General features: G+C 39.2%; 1 protein-coding gene across 3 annotated transcripts in view; it reads right to left on the bottom strand.

The window, feature by feature from the left end:
• alcama (activated leukocyte cell adhesion molecule a) overlaps positions 1 to 21450 on the bottom strand; it is a 106063-nt gene that overhangs the window by 35103 nt on the left and 49510 nt on the right. Inside the window, exons 5-15 of one of the 3 annotated variants that reach the window (XM_083567630.1) lie at positions 19710 to 19797; positions 19367 to 19540; positions 18625 to 18749; positions 17448 to 17580; positions 15592 to 15704; positions 15176 to 15302; positions 14872 to 14993; positions 6783 to 6912; positions 4252 to 4354; positions 2224 to 2344; positions 358 to 1916 (exon numbers count right to left, since the gene is read on the bottom strand). In XM_083567630.1, coding sequence (XP_083423756.1) covers positions 2254 to 2344; positions 4252 to 4354; positions 6783 to 6912; positions 14872 to 14993; positions 15176 to 15302; positions 15592 to 15704; positions 17448 to 17580; positions 18625 to 18749; positions 19367 to 19540; positions 19710 to 19797 — 1206 coding nt within the window. In that variant the 3' untranslated portion in view covers positions 358 to 1916; positions 2224 to 2253. Of the gene's footprint in view, positions 1 to 357; positions 1917 to 2223; positions 2345 to 4251; positions 4355 to 6782; positions 6913 to 14871; positions 14994 to 15175; positions 15303 to 15591; positions 15705 to 17447; positions 17581 to 18624; positions 18750 to 19366; positions 19541 to 19709; positions 19798 to 21450 lie in introns of those variants that run through there. The other 2 variants (XM_083567629.1, XM_083567631.1) reach the window with 2 other exon arrangements.

Below are 21450 nucleotides of genomic sequence, written 5' to 3'. Positions count from 1 at the left end.
CTGCTGATTATAGTGGGAGCTCGTCAGTCTTCTGCAGTTAATCCACAACATTTTATTTACAGACATCTGAGGACCAAAGATATCAAACTTGGGATGGCAATTTTCTTGTTCTTTGTGTGAAATTAAACTCAACCCGGAGTTTCTGGATTAATCGTCAAAGTGTTGGAGTTCTTGATTAAAGGAAAGTGGTTAATCGAAAAAAGAATCCAAAGCCCATACACAACCTTCAAAATGTACACTTTATTTTCAACAAAAGTACAAAACCAAAAGCTGGTATTTACAAACACTTTTATGGCCTTCTTCTCATTTACCCTCTTTGGTTTCACTGCTGCCCTGATGACATGAGATTTCTCCCCCCCCCCAATGTGTGTATCCAGAGAGACAAAACTAAACTAAATCTCAACCTGTCTCCATGCATCTCTTATAACCATCCTGCAGTGGTGGAAACTGAACATAAATAAGTGGATATCGATGAGTGGGGAGGGACCTTTTCTTTTTTTTTATAGCTAACTAATGCCCAGGCAGAAGTGCAGCTAACCTCTTACACAACATAAATAGCCAAACATGATCTAAGACACAAAGATATATTTACAACCTCTTTCGACCAGTTAACGGAATAATGCCTCAGACTATCACAAGCTATCAAACTACAGTGTGAGACTCTAAATCAGTGATATTATAGACTAATAATATGGTAAAAAAAAAAAATATATAGTCCAAATTAAAATAAAAACAGTGTACAGAGTAATCAAGTGTTGAGGTGTATAAAGAAAAAGCACACTATACCTTCTAGACTACCTACATAAGCTAAGAGAAATCAAGGAAGAAGAATCTTCTCTATATAGAAACTAAACTTAATTTCTTCTTTGTATTATTATTTTTTGGAAAATAAATAGTCAAATAAAAGTAGGCATTAAGGCTTTTGTGCAAGGCTGCAGAATATGGTGTCATTTCTGGCTGGATTTTTTTATGCTACTTTGCTGCTTGAGCTGAAGTCAAGTATCTGTAACTGATCCATGATTAACTGTAACATTAAAACAGTTGTACTTAGTATCTATCCCATATAATCACCCTGTTTAGTGTTTTTTAGTTAGTAGACTGAGCATGCTTCTATAGGATTCTCAGTAACTTATTATAAGGCCAACAAATGGACAATTAGGACACGCCCCTTTTTGAATAAAAAAATTTAAATAATACTTAGCAAACTGAAACCCGAAGATTGAACCCCCTACTATTAACATTCCTATTACACAATATGTCCTAAACCATTCCAAAAAAAATCAACTTCTGGAATCGAGTAAGCGGAAAACCTAAAAAAGGATGGGGGGGGGGGGGGGATGCACAAGAAATCAAAAAAGACGAGACTGTAACAGCAGTGAAGTCTTCATCTCTCCGTAGTCCTGCATTACTTAAACCTGAATTAATACAGCAACCTCAGCACTGACCAAAGAGAATGTGCTCTCCAGTGACATATTTACAAAGGCCTGAAAAGTGTACAGTAATTCTTTTTTTTCTACTAAAAAGAGGGAGGGGAAAAAGAGGGATCGCTGAACCCATCACACCAGCAATGCGCATGAATAAAAAATTTAATTAAATAAAAATAGAAAGCATTCACAGAGAACACACACACGAAAAAAATAAAAACAAGTAAAACAGAACTAAAAAGACAGTTTTCAGTGCAGACTAATTCTTTTTTTTTTCTTTTTAACAACACAGGTGTTTTTAACTCTTGCATGGTGCTCGGGTTTCGCTTGGAGGAACTGTTTGTCAGGGTGAATTAGGCGGCAGGCTAGAAATATTCCAGGCGATTCTGTGATGTGCACGTTTGCAGCCTGACAGCCTATCAGGAGTCTCAGATCAGATGATGGATATGTTGTTGTGTTGTACAGCACATTCAGTGTGACAAGGCCTCTCTTGAAAGAAAGAAAGAAAGAAAGAATTTACATTTACTGCATCTGCTTGGAAAAAAAATCTGATGCTCAATAATAATAATAATAATAATAATAAAAATCTCGTAGTTATGATTGAACATCTACATCACGCTGGCAGTCATTACAAGCTCAGCGAATTACTCGATTATTATTCTAATATTATGATTCCCTTCTAGTCGGGGTTTCATCATCACGCGGTGCTTTAATCCTTTTGATTATTTCCCTTACATTTTCATTGGATTTGCGGAACCGCAAAAAAAAAGCATTTCGGTGACTTATTATTTTAGCTTACCGTCTCTGTGTCCCGATCCTGTGTGTCACTCTAAGGCTCTTGTCTATGATTGTTCTCCTCCAGCTTCTTGCTCTCCTCTGAGGTGCCCGTCTCCTTCTCGTTCGTCTTCCAGCTGCCTTGTCTGAGGAATACATTGTGTGTGTTAAACACGTGCTTGGCTGATTTTACTTTTGGCACTGATGTACACGAATCACTACGGATCCTTATGCGTAATAAACTGATCACTTGAGAAGATTCGACTAATGTGCTTTTCCTGATATTTTTATCAATGTGTTTTGAAATTTTTTTTAAAAGGAGCTTGTCATAGAATAGTGTAAGAGCTGTGCAATAAGCAGCATTTGATTAAGCGGAGCGTGATTGATAAATTTCATCTATATGGAACGACTGCATGGGCTAAAAAGCCGATCTACTGTACCCCATGCACAATTTTTTTTTTCAGCACTGTGCTACTTGTGGGTTTCGGGGGGTTGGGGGCGGGGGCAGAAACGAGAACTCCATTCGTCTTCCAATTAAAAATGACACAGAAATTAGTTTTTTTTTACTGGTCATTACACAAGCCATGAAAATGGGGAATCAAGCTGCTGTGAAATCTTTCTTTTTGTGCAATCCTGAGTGACTGAGTGTTGTACTCATATTGTCCTATTGAAGGATAGAGGGCTTATATAGAAGGCATGTGGTCTTATAACAGGCTTATAGAGGGCTTATATAGAAGGTGTGCAGTCATTGAAAGATATCTGGGATATATAGAAGGCATGTGGTCTTATAGAAGAATAGAGGGCTTATATAGAAGGCATGTGGTCTTATAGAAGAATAGAGGGCTTATATAGAAGGCATGTGGTCTTATAGAAGAATAGAGGGCTTATATAGAAGGCATGTGGTCTAATAGAAGGCTTATGAGGCGAGTGTACAAACTACTGTAATATGTGTGCCTTATTTCTTAGATGGCATGCATATCAGTCTTCATTCTAAAAATCAATCAAGATCCTCTGTAAGCCATGTTTGTGTCTTTCTAACACTAGGAACTAATCAAGACTTTAATCAGAAACAGAATCTTGACATGGAAAACAAAAAAAAACGTGAAAACATACATCGTATGTGCGACTGGACCCATCAGTTTTGTTCTCGATTTGTTCACTTTCTGACCGACAAACCGAATGCTATGAGTCAGCGCTTGAATAAAAATAATAAGTAGGTAAAAGCTCACATAGTATAATGATTTCACTCGCAATTTAAAACAGAGCCTCAAAGTTGGTGTGTAAAAAGGCATCGAACTAAACTGGTAGTCTTCCGAATTCGTTTGAAGGACCAACCTCTTTACTACAGAATATCCTTTGCACTGCTAACTGAGACTTACAGAAGACGACAAAAGTAGCTCTAGAGTTATTTTAGCACGATAGCAGAGAAAGAAAAAGCGCATCACTCTTCTACACCTGTATGCTGTAATGATTTCTAAATCACACTATCAGTGACACCCAGGTGCACATACACTGGCTGGAAAAAAGTATTGGAACACCTCACTTTTCCAGCCATATTCTTAAACTGTGTTAAACTGTTACCACAAAGTTGGAGGCACACAATTGTGTAAAATGTATTTGGATGTGGTAGCACTGAATTTCCTCTTTACTTGAACTAGGAGACCCAAACCTGTCCAGCATGACAATGCCCCAATGAACAAAGTCAGCTCTATGAAGATTTGCTTTAAATGGGTTGGAGTAGAAGATCTAGAGCTCTGACCTCAACCCTACTGAACACCTCTGGAATGAATAGTAATGCTGATGGCACCCTGGGCCTCCTCACTCTACACCAGTACCTGACTAATGCACTTACAGTATGGCTGAGAGCCCAAAAATCCACAATCACATGCCCAAATCTAGTGGAACATCTTCCCAGAAAAATGGAGGTTATTATAACAGGAAATGGGCACTAAATGTGGAATGTGATGTTCAAAAAGCACATGGTGTCCACCAGTTCCCATTTCTTTCTCATTTCGACAGTGTCTATTGTTAAAATAACTAATGAACTAAATACCTGTTCTTCATGTACAGCCAGTAGATGATGCCGACCAGTGCGGCTGCCACGATGAGAGCCACCACCACGCCCACAATTACCTTGGCTTTGTCGTCATCATCATCTGTGAAGATGACCAGCAGCACGAGAAAGCAGTCAATGACTGTTTACTGTTGCATCAAAGTGCCCAAATGACATTTTAAATGAATTAACGGATGAGTGGATAAAAAATGTATAGAACAAAAAATGGGTCTTGATGCTGGGATGCTTGACACCCCATCCAGATCCCCCTGAGCTTCAGCATATTCACAGAAACTTAAAGAAGGGCCTTTTTTAGGACACGTCATGTAAGAAAATCTATTCTATTGAAAGACCAACAGAACAAATCAATCGCTTACCTTTTCGGGATTCTGGTTTCTCTGGATTAACTGAAATCAGATATGAAATCAAATTAACTTTAAAGGCAACAGTAAAAACCAGAGAGTTTGTGATCGAGCCCACCACCAAACTGTGGTCTTTAGAAAAATAAGCAAAAAAATTACAATTTATAATTAAACGCCATGTCTTCTAGTATGGAAGCTCTTAATTTCAGCTTTTAGTAGTAATGAAGAGGCTACTAGCATGCTGTGATTGCCTGAGAGGCGAAAGATCAGAAAACCAGATCAGAAGGAAGAGTCAAGCACCCCAGCCCCGGCGAAGGCATCCAGAGAACCAGAGCCGAGAAAGATTGTGTGAGGGGGAAACAACAAGAACAGAGAAGAAGAGGAAAAAAACTGCATGCTGTATAAGAGAGCTATACATGGTATAGAAAGAGAGAAGTCGTCAGCACAAAAACACACACACATACACATACACACACCTTTAACCTTTCTTTAATACTTTGCAACGTTGGACTATTTCGGGTACACACAGTGCATGTGTGTGTGTGTGTGTGTGTGTGTGTGTGTGTGTGTGTGTATATATGTGTAAAAGACTTTGTAGGTGTCAATCAAAATTTAATGGAAACCACTGATTTCTATAGACACAACCTGCCATTGGTTGTAAACATGGAAAACAGTCAGAAATGCATAACATGTGCGAACTTATCAACCCCACAGACGGAATGCTACGAGTTTTCCAAATTGTATGGAGCCTTCTTGTGGATTTTCCCAATACCGATAGCTAGGTTGGGCAGTACTTGCCAATAACTGATTAATAAACCGATTTAAAATGGATACTGGATAAAAAACAAACCTCACGTAAAATAGTACTAAAATTTATTACAAGCATAATAAATAAAAAAAACTGTACTAAATCATGAAAATGTGTTGAATGAAAAAAATTTACTTATTAATAAATTCTAAATAATAAATATAAGCTCTCCGTGCATTGGCGCTCTCCGTGCAGCGTGCGGTCTCACATGTAAAAACAAACAATGAATGCCTGGCGTCAGTGATTTGACTATCGGTGGCGATTAATCGTTGACCTCTATTCTCAGCTACAGTAAGGCTCTTGGTGCAGATCAGTTTCAATCTCCACACTACTTCTCAGGTACACATGAGAGACTCGTGGGCGCAGACTAAACACAGCTTGCTGCCTCGTCTCATTTAGTCTACGCAAACAATGTAATAAAATACAAATAATAATAATAACTGTCTGTAGTACACCACGACTCAACATTTTTCACAGCCTAGAATTTACACCAGATCTCCAGCTTTGTGACTGCTCTCAATGCGTAAACGGAATCATGAGGATTCGAGTAAAAAGCATTAGATAACGTTTGTATCTGAATGAAGGCAAAATGAAATGGCAGCCTCTTTGTCCGTGGCGTGTTTGACAGTGCCAGACAGGCTGGTCTGAGCAGTGCAGAAACTGCTGATCTAGGATTTTCATATATATTATTCTCTAGAGTTTAAACATCCATAAAGCAGCAGTTCATCAGGGCGGAAACACCTCGCTGAGGAGAGCAGTACAAACTAGCTAACAAGAAAAGCCTATGTTGTGCTTGAATAAACACTCAGTACACCTGTGCTAAGCGGAAAAGCATTTCAGTTTGCACAGCCATGAGGTGGATGGGCTTCACCAGCAGAAGATCTCGTAGCCTTCCACTTCTATCAGACAAGGACAGGAGTCTACAATGGACTCATTTACCATTTTACAGATTAGAGAAAAGATATCAAGCACACCTAATAGTACACTTGAATAGCTTCTGTTAGCCCTTCTGTTTGAGTTTTTTTTAGCATCACTCTCTTCTCCTTTTATATCCTAGTTTTTCGTGTAAGATTAAACAATATATTCGAAAATGAACAGGCTTATTTTATTGCCTTTCACAGACTCACAAAATTGCTGATGTGGCTCTGGAGGAATTAGAGCTTGACACTCCTGAACTAAAACTCTCCTCAGATATAATGCAGTACAATGTAGTTTCTAAACTGCTGTCAACTGTGTGTATGCGTGTGTGTGTGTGTGTGTGTGTGTGTGGGCACTGACAGAAAGTGATTAAATAAATCAACAAAGGACCTAGTATGTTAGTATACACCTAATATCAGGCATTAAGAGCTTTTAGTACTTACAGGATAGCACCTCGATGTCCTTGCTGGCTGCGCCTAGACTGTTAGAGACTCGGCAGGTGACAGTCAGGTTCGCACTGGGCATCACGGTCAGCTTGTGAGTCACTACTCCATTGCTGTATTGGCTCTGGCTCTGTGAGGGAACACAAATACACACACACAGAGTTCATTTCCAAGTACTTTGCACTTCATCATGTAAGGATAAATAGTCTGTGGAAGTAAATATCTATATATCCTCATATTTATCATTGATACATATCAGATCAATATGTATGTATATATATATATATATATATATATATATATATATATATATATATATATATATATATATATATATATTAACGTGTTAACGCAAATTCATTTTAAAGGCACTAATTTGATTAACGTGCGATAAATGCAGCGCGTTTCCCTTTGACCATTTTTATTACTAGAAAAAAATAAATTCATATAAAAGAAAAGCCATTAAAACCTTCAAAGCAACAAAAATTTATTCATGAACAAAAATCCGCTATGATGCACACATACGGCAATTAAAACCGTCCGTGTGGAAACGTGTTCTGATGATTTACTTTGTTTAAAACACCATAATTACAGTGCATCCAGAAAGTATTCACAGCACTTCGCTTTTTCCACATTTTATGTTGCAGGCTTATTCCAAAATGGATCAAATTAATTAATTTCCTCAAAATTCAACAAACAATACACCATAATAGCAAATTAAAAGAAGTTTGTTTGAAATCTTTGCATATATATATATATATATATATATATATATATATATATATATATATATATATATATATATATATATATATAATCAAATGTACATAAGTATTTACAGTCTTTGCTCAATACTTTGTTTGTAGCACCTTTGGCACCAATTACACCCTCAAGTCTTTTTGAGGATGATGCTTCAAGCTTGGGGCACACCTATTTTTGGGCAGTTTCTCCCATTCTTCTCTGCAGAACCTCTCAAGATCCATCAGGTTGGATGGGGAGCTTCAGCCATTTTTAGATCTCTACAGAGATATTTAATTGGATTTAAGTCTGAGCTCTGGCTGGGCCGCTCAAGGACATTCACCGAGTCATCCTGAGTTATCTTGTCTGTGTGCTTCGGGTTGTTGTGCTGTTGGAAGATGAACTGCCGCCCCAGTCTGAGGTCCAAAGCGCTCTGGAGCAGGTTTTCATCAAGGAGGTCTTTGTACATTGCTGCATTCAACTTTATCTTGATTTTGACTTCACTTTCAATTCCTGCCGCTGAAAAAACATCATGCCATGTCACAGCATGACACTTCCACCACCATGCTTCACTGTAGGGACAGTATTGGCCAAGTGATAAGTGGTGCCTGGTTTCCTCCAGACATAACGCTTGGCATTTAAGCCAAAGAGTTCCATCTTTGTTTCATTAGACCAGAGAATTTTGTTTCTCATGGTCTGAGAGTGCTTCAGGACCATTTTGGTAAACTCCAGACGTGCTGTCATGTGCCTTTTACTAAAGAGTGTCTTCTGTCTCTACCATACAGGCCTGATTGTTAAAATGCTGCAGAGATTGTTCTTCTGGAAGGTTCTACTCTCTCCACAGAGAAATGCTGGAGCTCTTTCAGAGTGATCATTAAGTTCCTGGTCACCTTCCAAACTAAGTACCCTTTCCCAGATCTGTTGCTCAATACAATCCTGTCTCTGAGGTCTACAGACAATTCCTTGGACTTCATGGCTTGATTTGTGCTCTGACATGCACTGTTAACTGTGGGAACTTATATAGACAGATGTGTGCCTTTCCAAATCATGTTCAATCAACTGAATTTAACTGGACTTTAATCACATTCTTCTTTTCACAGATTGCTCCAGTTTGGTAAAGTTTTCAAACTAAAGTGTAACTACACAGCTTTTCCAAATAATAATAAAAAACTGCATAGTATTGAATTTCTTATATAATGCACATCCACATATTTAAAACATTTATTGATTGTCAGCCAGAAGCCATTCGTTCAGAGTAGGCTTTTTGTCTGTGATCGTTCTCGGTGTGGAGAAAGACTACAGATGCGATGGATAGAAATTACATTAAAAAGAAATGAATGCTGGAGTATTAATTGAAATGATGACCACTAGAGGGCCATATAACATTACTGTTATCCACTAGACTAAATACACTGCACAGTCGGAGAGGAAAATCAAATACACTACACACACACACACAAACACACACACACACACACACACACACACACACACACACACACACACACACACACACACACACACACACACACACACACACACACAAGGACAGAGCGGCACCAACACAGTGTGACTGAACTTCTAAGAGCCGATAATCAGCCTGCAATTAAACTGCACGCAGCACCGTGCTCTCCAATTACCAACCCCCTCCAGCATCAGAGTCATTACAGACATTTAGAAAAAAACACCCCTTACAGATCACAGTCTCTTGCTGCTCTCGTGCCATCACTAACTGCTTTGTAGAAACCATGCATACTCCCAGTTCTGCTTTTTTGGCAGTAAAATCCATACCTCACTATGACACAGGCGTCTACCTACTCATAACTGTAGCTTTCAGCAATACACTATATGGACTAAAATAGTGTTACGTGACACCTGACATTTCCAGCCATATGTGGCTCTTTCCCCAAATTGTTACCTCAAAGTTGGAGGCACACAATTGTATAGAATAACATTAGATTGTGCAGCATTGAGTTTCCCTATACTCGAACTAAGAGACTCAAACATGTTCTAGCATGATGATAAAGCCAGCTCCATGAAGATATGCTTTACATGGGTTGGGGTGAAAGATCTTGGTTGGCCTGCAATAAAGCTCTGACCTCAACCCTAGTGAAGACTTTTGGAATGAAATAAAATGCTAACTCTCCACAAGCATGCTCCAAAATCTAGTGGAACATCTTCACAGAAGAATGGAGCTTATTATCGGGGCAAACGAGAACTAAATGTGGAATGGGATAATCAAAAAAAGCTTTTGTCCATGTAGTGTATATCTGTATTAGCTTTCTGTCCATTGTTAAAATACACACAAAACCTGTGTTGTACCTGCGATCAACAAGATTGGTGTGAGGTATATGCGATATCTGAGCAGGGTAAAAAAAAAAAAAAGTGCCAAAGTGCTACTTTCAGTGCATGCCAGCTGGATATAAATGGCCTCTTTGAGTTACTGTGCTTCGCTCTAAACATCTGTGTCCGTGTGTGTGAGTGAAAAAAGACAGCGAGAGAATGTTAAGCAGCAGCGGCTTGGCTTTGACTTTGTGTTGGATGTGATAATGAGTGACAGGATGACAGGTTAGCTGATGTTGAGCACTGCTCGACGCTTTCACGCATACGTACACACACACACACACACACACACACACACACAAACACACACACACACACACACACACACACACACACACACACACACACACACACACACACACACACACACACACACACACACACACACACAATGCTCTCTACCACATTATGCAGCTCAGGTTTCCTTCATACACACACACACACACACAAACACTACACAAACACATTGAAGTCTGAATGGCTCCTCTCCAACCCAACATCAACAGCCATTTGGAATTTCACGGCTCATTATACAGTTGTGGAATCATAATGAGGCTGAGCAGGAGCAGGAGCTCACTACTGCACATACCAAGAGCCCTGGTCAAGAGATGTGGAAGATGTAAAGACAGCGACGAAGCCTGAACTCGATCCTGTTGGGTTTAAATAAACGGAAAGCGAAATCTTTTGACATTTGATCAGGTTCAAATACAGCCTTTTGAGTCCTACACTACACATCTACAGTGTGTATAATTAGTCACCAGGTATACTTTTTACTAGATCCTCTCTAGTAGCACATCTCTATATTGTTTGAAAAACACATCTGCTCGAATCGTCTGCTTTCATTTCCATTTAACGCAGCAGGACTTCATATTCTTTTGCCATACACCTTTAGTGGCTAAAATACCTGCATGTCATAGCTAATTATAACCCTTTCACAAACAATCGCCATATAGAAGGAGATAAAGAAAATTTTTAGAATATCTTTGCATGCTGTAGCAAGCATCTTGTGTCTGAATTCACATAGGCATGTTCCAAAATCTAGAGGAAACCCCTCCCAGGTGGAAAGTCACCCAGATGAAACTACTGTGATGCGTTACTGTCTGGGTGTTCGAGTAAGTGCATAAATAAGCTACAGTTAGTCCAGAATGCAGCAGCAAGTGTCCTTACTAGATCTAGAAATTATGACCACATCACCCCTGTTTTAATTAGTCTACACTGCTCCCCATCAAATCTCGCATTAATTATAAAATACTACTACTGACATATAAAGCACTTAACCACAGTATCTGAGTGAACTTCTGTACTAATATGATCCCCCACGCCTACTTAGATCAAAAGGTGCAGGCTTTTTGTTGGTACCTCAAACAAAGAAGACTACATCAGGGGGCGGATCTTTCTCTTATAAAGCCCCACAGTTATGGAACAGCCTTCCAATCAGTGTTTGGGACAGTCTCAGTGTTCAAGTGTTCAAGGCTGAAAACATATTAATTTAGTCAAGCCTTTTCTTAGGTAAAGAAAAACCTCTTGATGGTCTTAAGTGAACCGGAATATTTGTATGCTGTCGTCCCCTCACACTCACACGTTCACTCGGCGGGTCGTCTCTTATCCCAGAGATCCCTGATGCCTGTGTTACTGCCTGGCTCTTCCTTTTAGTTATGCTGCCATAAAAAGTCTTGCTGGAGTCCCAAACTATACAATGTCTTTACCTTTCACAACAACAATAAAAATCCATATCTTTCTCTTCCTGCCACCCCTCTGCTCGCTCTCTCTCTCTCTCTCTCTCTCTCTCTCTCTCTCTCTCTCTCTCTCTCTCTCTCTCTCTCTCTCTCTCTCTCTCTCTCTCTCTCTCTCAGTTAATTTAAACATGCTCCTGAGGTATCAGTGACCACTGTTCCCGCCCCTCTCCCCTCCTCTCCTCGTATCTGCCCGCTTCGTCCCGGCCTGCCTCTGGATAGTTTCCTTCGATTGGAGGCCACTCTGTGGGGACGGCCTGGAGATCCATGAAATGACGGAGTAACACAGGAGCTTTAAAGGATGGATTTTGACCGTACTTAATGTCAACAGTCTGCTACACTGACTCAGGACTACAGTTTGTATCTGATCACCATCACTCCGCACCTCAACATTGTTAAGCTGTAATAAATGGACATTCGGTGCAACCCAAAAGAGTATGGGTTCCCTCTTGAGTCTGGTTAAGCGCAAGGTTTCTTCCTTATGCCATTTTAGGGAGTTTTTCCCTGCCACCATTGCCACCAGCTCGCTCATTAGGGACAAACTAACTTATGAAGAACATCTTATTCATCCTTTCTTACATTATACATTATCTGTGAAAAGCTGCTTTGAGACAATGTCCATTGTTAAAAGCGCTAAAAACTAATCGAAATGAATTAAACTGAATTGAACATTATTTAGTACTTAAAATTTGGTTCTCATTTTCCTGAACTACTATAAATGATTTAATAAAACTATAATTGTCTTGAATCTGTAGTGTCATGCAAATCCACAGTGGGAAAATTCTACATTCCCTGCATACATACTATATTTCTGAAATCATTTGCATGATGCATTAAACGCTGCTACAGTATTTCTCTAACTACAAAGTGCACATAGTAGATAAAAATAAACACTTATTTGGATTCTTCACTACTTAACTGTTGCTCAGTAGAATATTAGGTCACACTTCGACAGCTCCTCTGCCAGTCAACCCAGCAAAATTTTACTTCTGTATTCTATTTCTGTCTTGGTTCTCTTTTTCATACTTTGAACTCACTTAGTTCTTAAAATCTCATCATTTATGTTTTGTATTTTCTCTATTTTCTCTATTCTTTCTATTTTGTATAGTTTTCTTCGCCATTCGGGTGCTATTGTAGTATAAAACTATATGTACATGTATAATATTATTCACGCATTGGGAGTTATTTATCAAGCTGGATATGAATCTCTCTGTAGGACATAAATTTTTTTTTATAAACTTTCATATATGAAATACACTGTTGCTAATATATCAACATTTAGCAGAGCCACTTACCCAGAGCGGTTTACAGAATTGCTCTGAACCACTGTGACTCTCTGCCCCTACAGACATTTTTTTTAAAGGCAGTTTTCCAGTGTAATTTAATGTACTTGGTGACCCACAATCAAATAGTGCAGATCCTTTTTTTTCTCTCCCCTCCCTTTTTTCCCCTTTCACATCTATTTCTCATTTTCTGGAATTATTTCTAAATATATATATAACTCTGTTTTATCTTAGTAATAATATACATATTGGAATAGATGTGAAATCTTAAAGGCTTTGACTTCTACTAATAAAAATGTCGTCCTTTTTTTGCCATTTACTTGCCATTTTAGTTCAGAGAGCTTTGCTTTATAGGAAGATTAATAGACTTCACTGAATGCAAATCAGCTGATCCCTGCACACACACACTCTTAGTAATATACAGGTGATTGGCATTCAGCATAGAAAAACAGCAGCAAGTGTCCTTACTAGATCTAGAAATTATGACCACATCACCCCTGTTTTAATTAGTCTACACTGCTCCCCATCAAATCTCGCATTAATTATAAAATACTACTACTGACATATAAAGCACTTAACCACAGTATCTGAGTGAACTTCTGTACTAATATGATCCCCCACGCCTACTTAGATCAAAAGGTGCAGGCTTTTTGTTGTTTTTTTCACTCTTAGTAATATACAGGTGATTGGCATTCAGCATAGAAAAACAGCATCTCAGAAACTACCCAATTCCTACCCAACAAAACATTTCATAAATAAGATCCTTTGTGAGTACAGTTTATGTTATTGGTGGAACAGGAAAAAAAAAAAGTCCTTTCTGCACTCCAGAGAAATGAAAATATTACATTAGTGGGACATTTCAGTCAAAACCACAGAGCTTTCCCTGTGTGCTCTGGCAGCGAAACCAGTGCTTTCCAAATATAGCAGGAAGGATGAAAGTACTTATTCTGTCATTTGGGCTCGCGACATGAACAGATGCAAATTAGGGTTAGTTGCTGTAATACGAGGATTGGGTTATAATCACTATTGATTATGATTTCATGAAATGTATGCATGATTTTGACTGACAGGAAAATGTCTCCACTGAGAAGTCACTATTAGGTGTAAACAGGATGTTCTGTTTTTGTACATAAGTCATATTCACTCTTCATTTACATTTATTCTAATTGGTCAGAAGGCATTGGTTTATTTTCTAGAACAGCATGAATCTGACTTCATTTGTCAGAATGTCTGCAATACGAATCTGTTTAACGCTCAGTAAAGATGTAGCTTCATGTTTTCTGGCATGGAAATGTCTGCCTCTTGAGACTGAGGGATAATCGGGATAACTGATTTGCTTTTCCAAGTGTTCCACAACATTAAATGCAACTATAATATATACTTATAAAATCGTTGTAAGGTAAAAAAAAATAAAAATTAATAAAAGAAAGAAAGAAGTGTCACATTCATTGACGTAAGCACTGATATTGTGCTACAAAAGAAGAAGTACAACATTGCACATGATGTTATATAACCAGCCAGCTATCACTTTTCCCCGTTGATTAATTTCCTCCAAAAGCACAGCCTATCATGTTGTATAACTTACTTAGATCTCTGGTTTTGCAATCATCTGTTTCTGTGTATTATTACTTTAGTCACTCTGGCACTGAGGGGTGTGGTCGTTTGTGAATGAGTCGGAGGAAACGAGTGGTAAGGAGCACACACCTGGTGGTGGTTTTGACTAATGAGTGTTCTTTGTCTCAGTGAGCAGAGAGAAGAGAAAACAGAGAGATGAATTTCCTTTCATTCTGATTCCCCACTCTTATTATTTGTCAGAGTTACACAGTGTTACAGTTACACTAATGTGTGTGTGTGTGTGTGTGTGTGTGTGTGTGAGAGAGAGAGAGAGAGAGAGAGAGAGAGAGAGAGAAATCAAGAAAAGAAAGAAAGAAAGAAAGAAAGAAAGAAAGAAAGAAAGAAAGAAAGAAAGAAAAGAGAATGTCTGAGACTCACATGGGTTCCATTGACACTCCAGGTCACTTCAGGTTCAGGCGCTCCCTCAGCCACACAGATCAGCACCTTTGCTTTGCCATCTGCGCTCCTCTCTTTCTTCAAACTCTTAATCACAGGCATGCCTGTAGGACAGAGACCAAAAAAAAGGGACAAAGAAAGGGGATGAACAAAGACTTGTATAATCTTAAAATGGGTGTCCGTTTGAGCACAAATTTTTGTGAAGTATTACTAGTTGCTTTTATCCTACGTGTGAGATGATGCCTCTGGTGTGACCGTGTGCGGCTGAAGTGTGATTATTTCTTACCTTCCACAACCAGTTTGAAGTTGGCGTTGCGTTTGATTCCGGCTACGGACGCCTCGCACACATAGAAACCGGCGTGATTATATGTTAGAGAGCTGAAGTCAGGCAGTTTGTCCAGCTTGCCATTGTCCTGCAGGAGAAAGATTTTTTTTTAGCTCTTTAGTACTTAGGAAGTGCTGCAATATGGGACATGATTGAACCAATTACACACACATAGACCCAAATGTTGCATCAAAGTGATCATGTGACTGCAGCTTATATACTCGCATGTTCATTCTAAACAGCTGAAGATACAAAATAAAGGGTAATAAAGATAATATCAGCTCTGTTTAATGTTCCTCATTGAGCACCACAAGCTTATAAACCCCAGATTTGAGTGACAGGAGCAGAAGGAGCATCTTGTGAACTGGAGCCTGTACCTTAAACCAGATCACTGAGGGTTCACTCGAAGAATTCTTGTCAATCTTCACCTCCAAAGACTCCCCAACCTTTTTCAGGATGTTTCCTGAGGGAATGACGTTCAGGTCCAGATCTGTAAGATTTATTAGAGAATTGTAATTAAACATTACAAACTGTACCTTTAAGTTTTTATTTTTTATTTTTTTTATTTTACACCCTTTGTTCAATTGTGAATTTAATTATTTTAATAGTCACCTACACACATATTCGATGCCAGGCTTTGGCAATGTGAATGCATCATTACTTGCTGTAGCAATAAAGCACACAGAGTGTGAAAACAGAGAGAGACGGAGAACAGATGCCTCACACTGTATCTTCTCACTGCAGGTGTGACTCTCATGCTTATCAGTCCAGTAAATCTCAAAATCCCACTCTTTCTCCACACACACACACACACACACACACACACACACACACACACACACGCACACACGCACACACGCACACAAGTACACCTTTGTAATTCTTTCTATCATCTTGGGGATTTTTTTCACAGACTTGTGTTACTGTAGCTAAATAATGCTATACCTGCACTTACACCGAACCTAACCTTGACCTCAATAACAAAAAGTAAATCCTCTGGCACATTTAGTTTTCAAAAAAAAGAAAAAAAAAAAAAAAAGCTGACTAGCCAAATGCAGCACAAGGTCAAAACTTTTATTTTTTTCCACCCAATTTGGCCTTGGCCACTTCACACCCATGCACTCCCCTGTCATTTAACAGTTAAAAACCAGAGAGAGCAAAGGCTAACACATGCTCCCTCTAAAATAGGTAAAGTTAGCATCTTTTACATTTACATTGACGGCATTTAGCATATGCCCTTATCCATAGCGGCGTAAAACATTTTTTTAGTCTCTATCAATGAATAAATTAACATTGGTTCACTAGGTTGCAAATTTTGGATATCATCAGCCTAAACTCTGTCGAGAGGAATTATAGCACACTTATTTTCTTCTTTTAAACATGAAGACATAAAACAAACAGGTAAAATAAGCGCTAGTTCAAGTGTTTCAGGAAGAGGTGGGTCTTCACCCATCGTTTGAAGATATGACTCAGCTGTTCAGACATCTAAGGGAAGTTTAATCCACCACCTCGGTACCAGAACAGAAAAGAGTTGATGTAATCCTACCTCATTCCCTGAGAGAAGCTGAGACTAGTGGAGCAGTGCTTGAAAAAACTTACAACTGCTTCTTATTCAGTTTCAGTGGGCCATATACTGTAGCACAGTTGGCAGAAAGAGCTATCTACCCTCTTCCACATACATAAGCCCACACAAGCCTCTCTTTGGCTTCCAGCTCTGGCTATCTGTGGCATTGTTGTGATTAAAACTTGTAACTAACCCTAGACCGCTTTTCTGTTTTCTGTAGCTTTTCTGTAAAGCTTCAATTGTTCAATACTACGTTTAGACATGAACAGCACAGTGGAGCTTAACATGCATACAGGTTGCTTCAGAAATGTCACATTTAATAGCAAACACACGCACACTTCTTAGAGAGTAATTAAGAGTACGTCGCATATAAAAACGCAGACTCGGCACGAGACCTCGGCTCAACCACAGTCACAACCTCTAATTAGTCCAACTGCCCACTGTGTCCCAGACTTGAGATAAATTTGATTAGTATGTTTCTTGCAACCTAAATTTATGTCTGTAAAAGATTTAAAAAAGGAAAATCTTAGAGAACTCTTCATTGCTTCAGTAAAATTTTCCTGAAAGACCAATTTGCAGATTATGATGGAGGCACAGTGAGCAAAATGAAAAAGCAGGCCAACAGTGGGAAGGCAAGAATTGGGAAACAGAAGAAATCTGGGTGCTTACAGGTGACATTGATGTTCACTGAAGACTGCATGTTTTCGTTGTCGATCAGAGAGCACTTGTATTCACCAGAGTCAGCTCGGTTGATGCCAGACAGAGTGTAGACGTCTGAGTCGGTTACCAGGACCTTCTTTCCCTGCACGCAGAACAATTTTTACAGTACTTTTAAATAGAGTGCAAAAAAAATGAAAGCCTTTCCTTTTTTATAGAGGTCGACCGATAAAACAGTTGGCTGTTTTTGCATTTTTTAACTAAACCGCTGATTGTGGTGGAAATTAGACAGATTATTAGGCTGGCGCATCTGACACACCAAAACATGAGAGAACATAAGTCTCTCATACCAGCGGGTGGCAGTATTTTGTATTCAGCATCCAAACAGGGAAACTGAAAGAGCTAGAACTGTGAATGTATAAAGTAAGCAGCGTATACACCAGTCACGATCATTACTAATGGATTTGTGTAGCTTTTGTTCAGTCATGTCCTCCGAATTGCAAAGACGAGTGCAAGAATGACTAGTGTCTGTGTGTTCCCTTTTTACTCCGTCACTAAGCTGAATAGCCAATCGGAGTTCTCTTTCTCGCCGATGAGCTCCATAGCCAATTAGACATGCAGAATCACCCGAAAAACAGCTGACGCCGTCTGACTAGAGCCAACGGTGCGGAACACACTGAAAAAACTAAAGCCACCCGAGGCAAACGCCGGCTTGGTATGTCCCGAGCTTTGGTTTTTATCCTTCCTTCTTAATCTAGCTTTATATAGTTCATTGGTTAAATATGATGCTACTTTTCGAGAGAGAATGAGAATAACATTTGGACAGAATGCGGGTAACTTTTTGAAACTGTCGGGGTGTCGAGGGCTGCTGCCAAACATATCGGCCAAAAAAAATCAGCATCACATATCGGCCTTCGGCTGCCCTGATTTGTAAATATCAGCATCGGCCAGAGAAAAACCCATATTGGTCGAACTCTACTCTTTTATGTCAGTAAAAATAATATATCTGTTTATAATAATATACCCAAGTCTTTCAGATGCACATTTTCTTACATTTTCAAGTAAAAGATTTGAAAAATCCACTGTAGTAGAACTGGAGCCTGACCTCTCCATGCACTTATATATATATATATATGAAGTGGATAGTAGGACCCAGAGGTGCATTTCTCTGCGGGAAAGACATTTTCACCTTAATGTGGAAGTTGAAGCTGGTGGGTGGAGGGTTTCCGTCGGCCTGGCATTTCAGTATCACGTTATCACCTTCCTTAATGGAGCCCAGAGGCAGAACCTGCAGGTTCACCTTCTCAGTGGGGTCTGAAAGGAGGATAAAGACAGAGAAAGAGACAAAAGATGAAGGTGAGAGCAAAAAAACATGTAAGAGCGACATCAACTTGACACATTCAGCCACTGGAACCTTTTTCTGACGTTCGTCGTTTTTGTGGCCCTGGTGGCCGTGTTTTTTGTGTAGACGTCACAATTTGGCCCTCGCTTAAATCCTTAGGCTTGCCCATTTTTCCTGCTTCTAACACAACAACTTCGAGGGCAAAATGTTCACTTGCTGCCTAATAATATCCCACTCACTAACAGTTGCCATGATGAAGAGATAATTAGTGTTGTTCACCAATCGTAATGCTTAAAGTAAATTTTATGTCTGGCCGGTGTATCATTTACACATATTTTCTGCAAAAAAAAATGTATGTTCTGTTTCTTCTTCAAAAACATTTTTTTGAGGGAAAAAAAAGGATGTTTGACTAAATAATCAAACACTCTGTGTAATCCCCTGTCCTGACCTTTACTTATCCATAAACATGATACAGTCTGCATCGTGCAGAAAATATGAAAACTCTATCAACACTTCTTTTAAAGGTGACACACTTGAGCTGGGGGTGAAGGGAGGGTGCGTCATGTCATGAATGTAGGGCTGCACTTACAGTGGATACTGAAGGTTTCAGGTGCAGACATTTGGTCAGGTCCGGTCACGTGTTTCACAACGCAAGCAAACTTTGAGGTCGCATCCTGTTTCCCTGCTGTGTACTGCAACTTAGAGGTTGTGGTGGACAAACCAGTGACTGGGTCCTTCGTTATGGAGGCACTGATAATGATCACTGTTCACACACACACACACACATACATACACAGAGTTTCCCAGCATATCAGTCTTACATTTAGTGCAAACAAACATACCTGCTGTTACAGACTATTATATTTCACATGCAGTGTTTCCTCATTCACCATATTCCTTTTACTGAGAATGACGGAATATATAACACTCACGTTTGTTGTCTGCCTCTAGTGCCTCGTTATTCTTCACCCAGATGATTTCTGCTGGGGGGTTTGCGCTGGCAGCTACACACTCTCCCAGCTGAAGCACACACACAAGCACAAATACACACAGGATATTTATCTTCAAAGCTCAACCAAATCACCGAACCGAAACGTTCTCCTGCTTAAACATTCTCTAATATGTAAACCAGGAAGTGCTATTATTTCCACCATTTTCTTTGTACCATCCAGTCTGTATGTCACAGATACTATATTCTGAGTTTCAGTTACACAAACTGTAACCTGACATTTAAATGATTTGAGTTGCCTCTCTTGCCGGGTGAAACTTTGGGAATTTCCACTGCTCTGCCATATAAATGCAGTGACTCTAGGTGATTTTGGTGCTACTAGTCATTGCGATGAGGTCACTAAGATTGTGTAATTTCCGGACATGTGACTAACGTGACTGGGTAAGCGAATATAGGCGTGTGCTCATTGTTTTTTCCTCATCAGTTTCAGTTTGTCGTGCTGGGCGTAACCCTGCGCTAGCAAACCCTGGCTGCAGGTCATTAAAATAATAAAAGAACAAACAGAAGCAGTAAAAGATAGAGCATGCTCTTTAAAAAGAAAACGCATATATAGAAACACCATTACAGGAGTACCAGCAGCGTCATTTACTTAAAGCAAAAGATAAGAAAGCTCCTTAGCTATTACTATTCATTTCCCCACATAACAAAAAGAAAAATTTAATAAATGCTTGTTAGGAATAGTCGTCTAAAAGGTACCCTGCCTTAGTTTTTGATTGTAAATGAACATTAGAATGGTACATATCTAGATTTTGAGAACCTTGTGGGAAAAAATGCACACTCTTGGGCAACTGGGCTAGCTTTCATCAGCTCTATCCACAATCTATATTTTATCAGCGAAACATAAGACCCATTTAAGTCATTTGCAGTTTTATAATTACAAAACTGTAGGTTGTCTGCTGTTATGCACAATTTGTCAGCTCCCCCTTTAATCCATTTATCAGTGCAATTGGATCAGCATTAAAAATATTTAATCTGAAATTTGAGGGGTTTACATTATAGAACTTTGGAAGCACTTCACAGCCAAATATCCTATACCCTGTAAATATCCTAAAAGGGGCGTTCACGTCAAAACCAGGACCTTTCAGTTTATAAAATAAAAAACAAATAAAAATTCCAAGCAATGGAAACTGCATTCATTTTTTCAACATACTCTCCTGCTTCATTTATACAGTTATCCCATCATTTCATTAAAATGCCTGGAAAACTTTGACATATAAAGATTTGTTAGTACGCTTGAACCATCCTAGGACAGCCGGCTTCACTTCTTCTTTAGTGCTAAAATGCTGACCTCTGAGGAACTCTTTTAAGGGTTTCACAGGAACGACTGCTGTGGACTGGAAACCACCACAACCGGGATCATTGCTGACCGAATACGACCATCTTTAAAACGTTTAAACCACTCAAATATCTTACTGCAGGTGAGCGCCTCATCACCGTACTGTGCTGGAAATCTTCTCTAGATTCTGTAGAGCCTCTCGTATTTTGCAATTTCTGAACAAAGAGGACTCCTTCCTGACAATTTAATCACAAGCGTGCAGTAGAACAAGGCTCACGCTGAACACACACACATATACACACACTCTAAGATCAGAGCATCGCATGATCCAACTCAGAGTCCTTCTCACTTTATACTTCTTCCTCCTTTCTTCTCTCCTTCTCTTGTC

Source organism: Silurus aristotelis (assembly GCF_946808225.1).
Source record: "Silurus aristotelis genome assembly, chromosome: 18".
Lineage (NCBI taxonomy): Eukaryota > Metazoa > Chordata > Actinopteri > Siluriformes > Siluridae > Silurus > Silurus aristotelis.
This window is presented reverse-complemented; position numbering and strand designations above follow the sequence as displayed.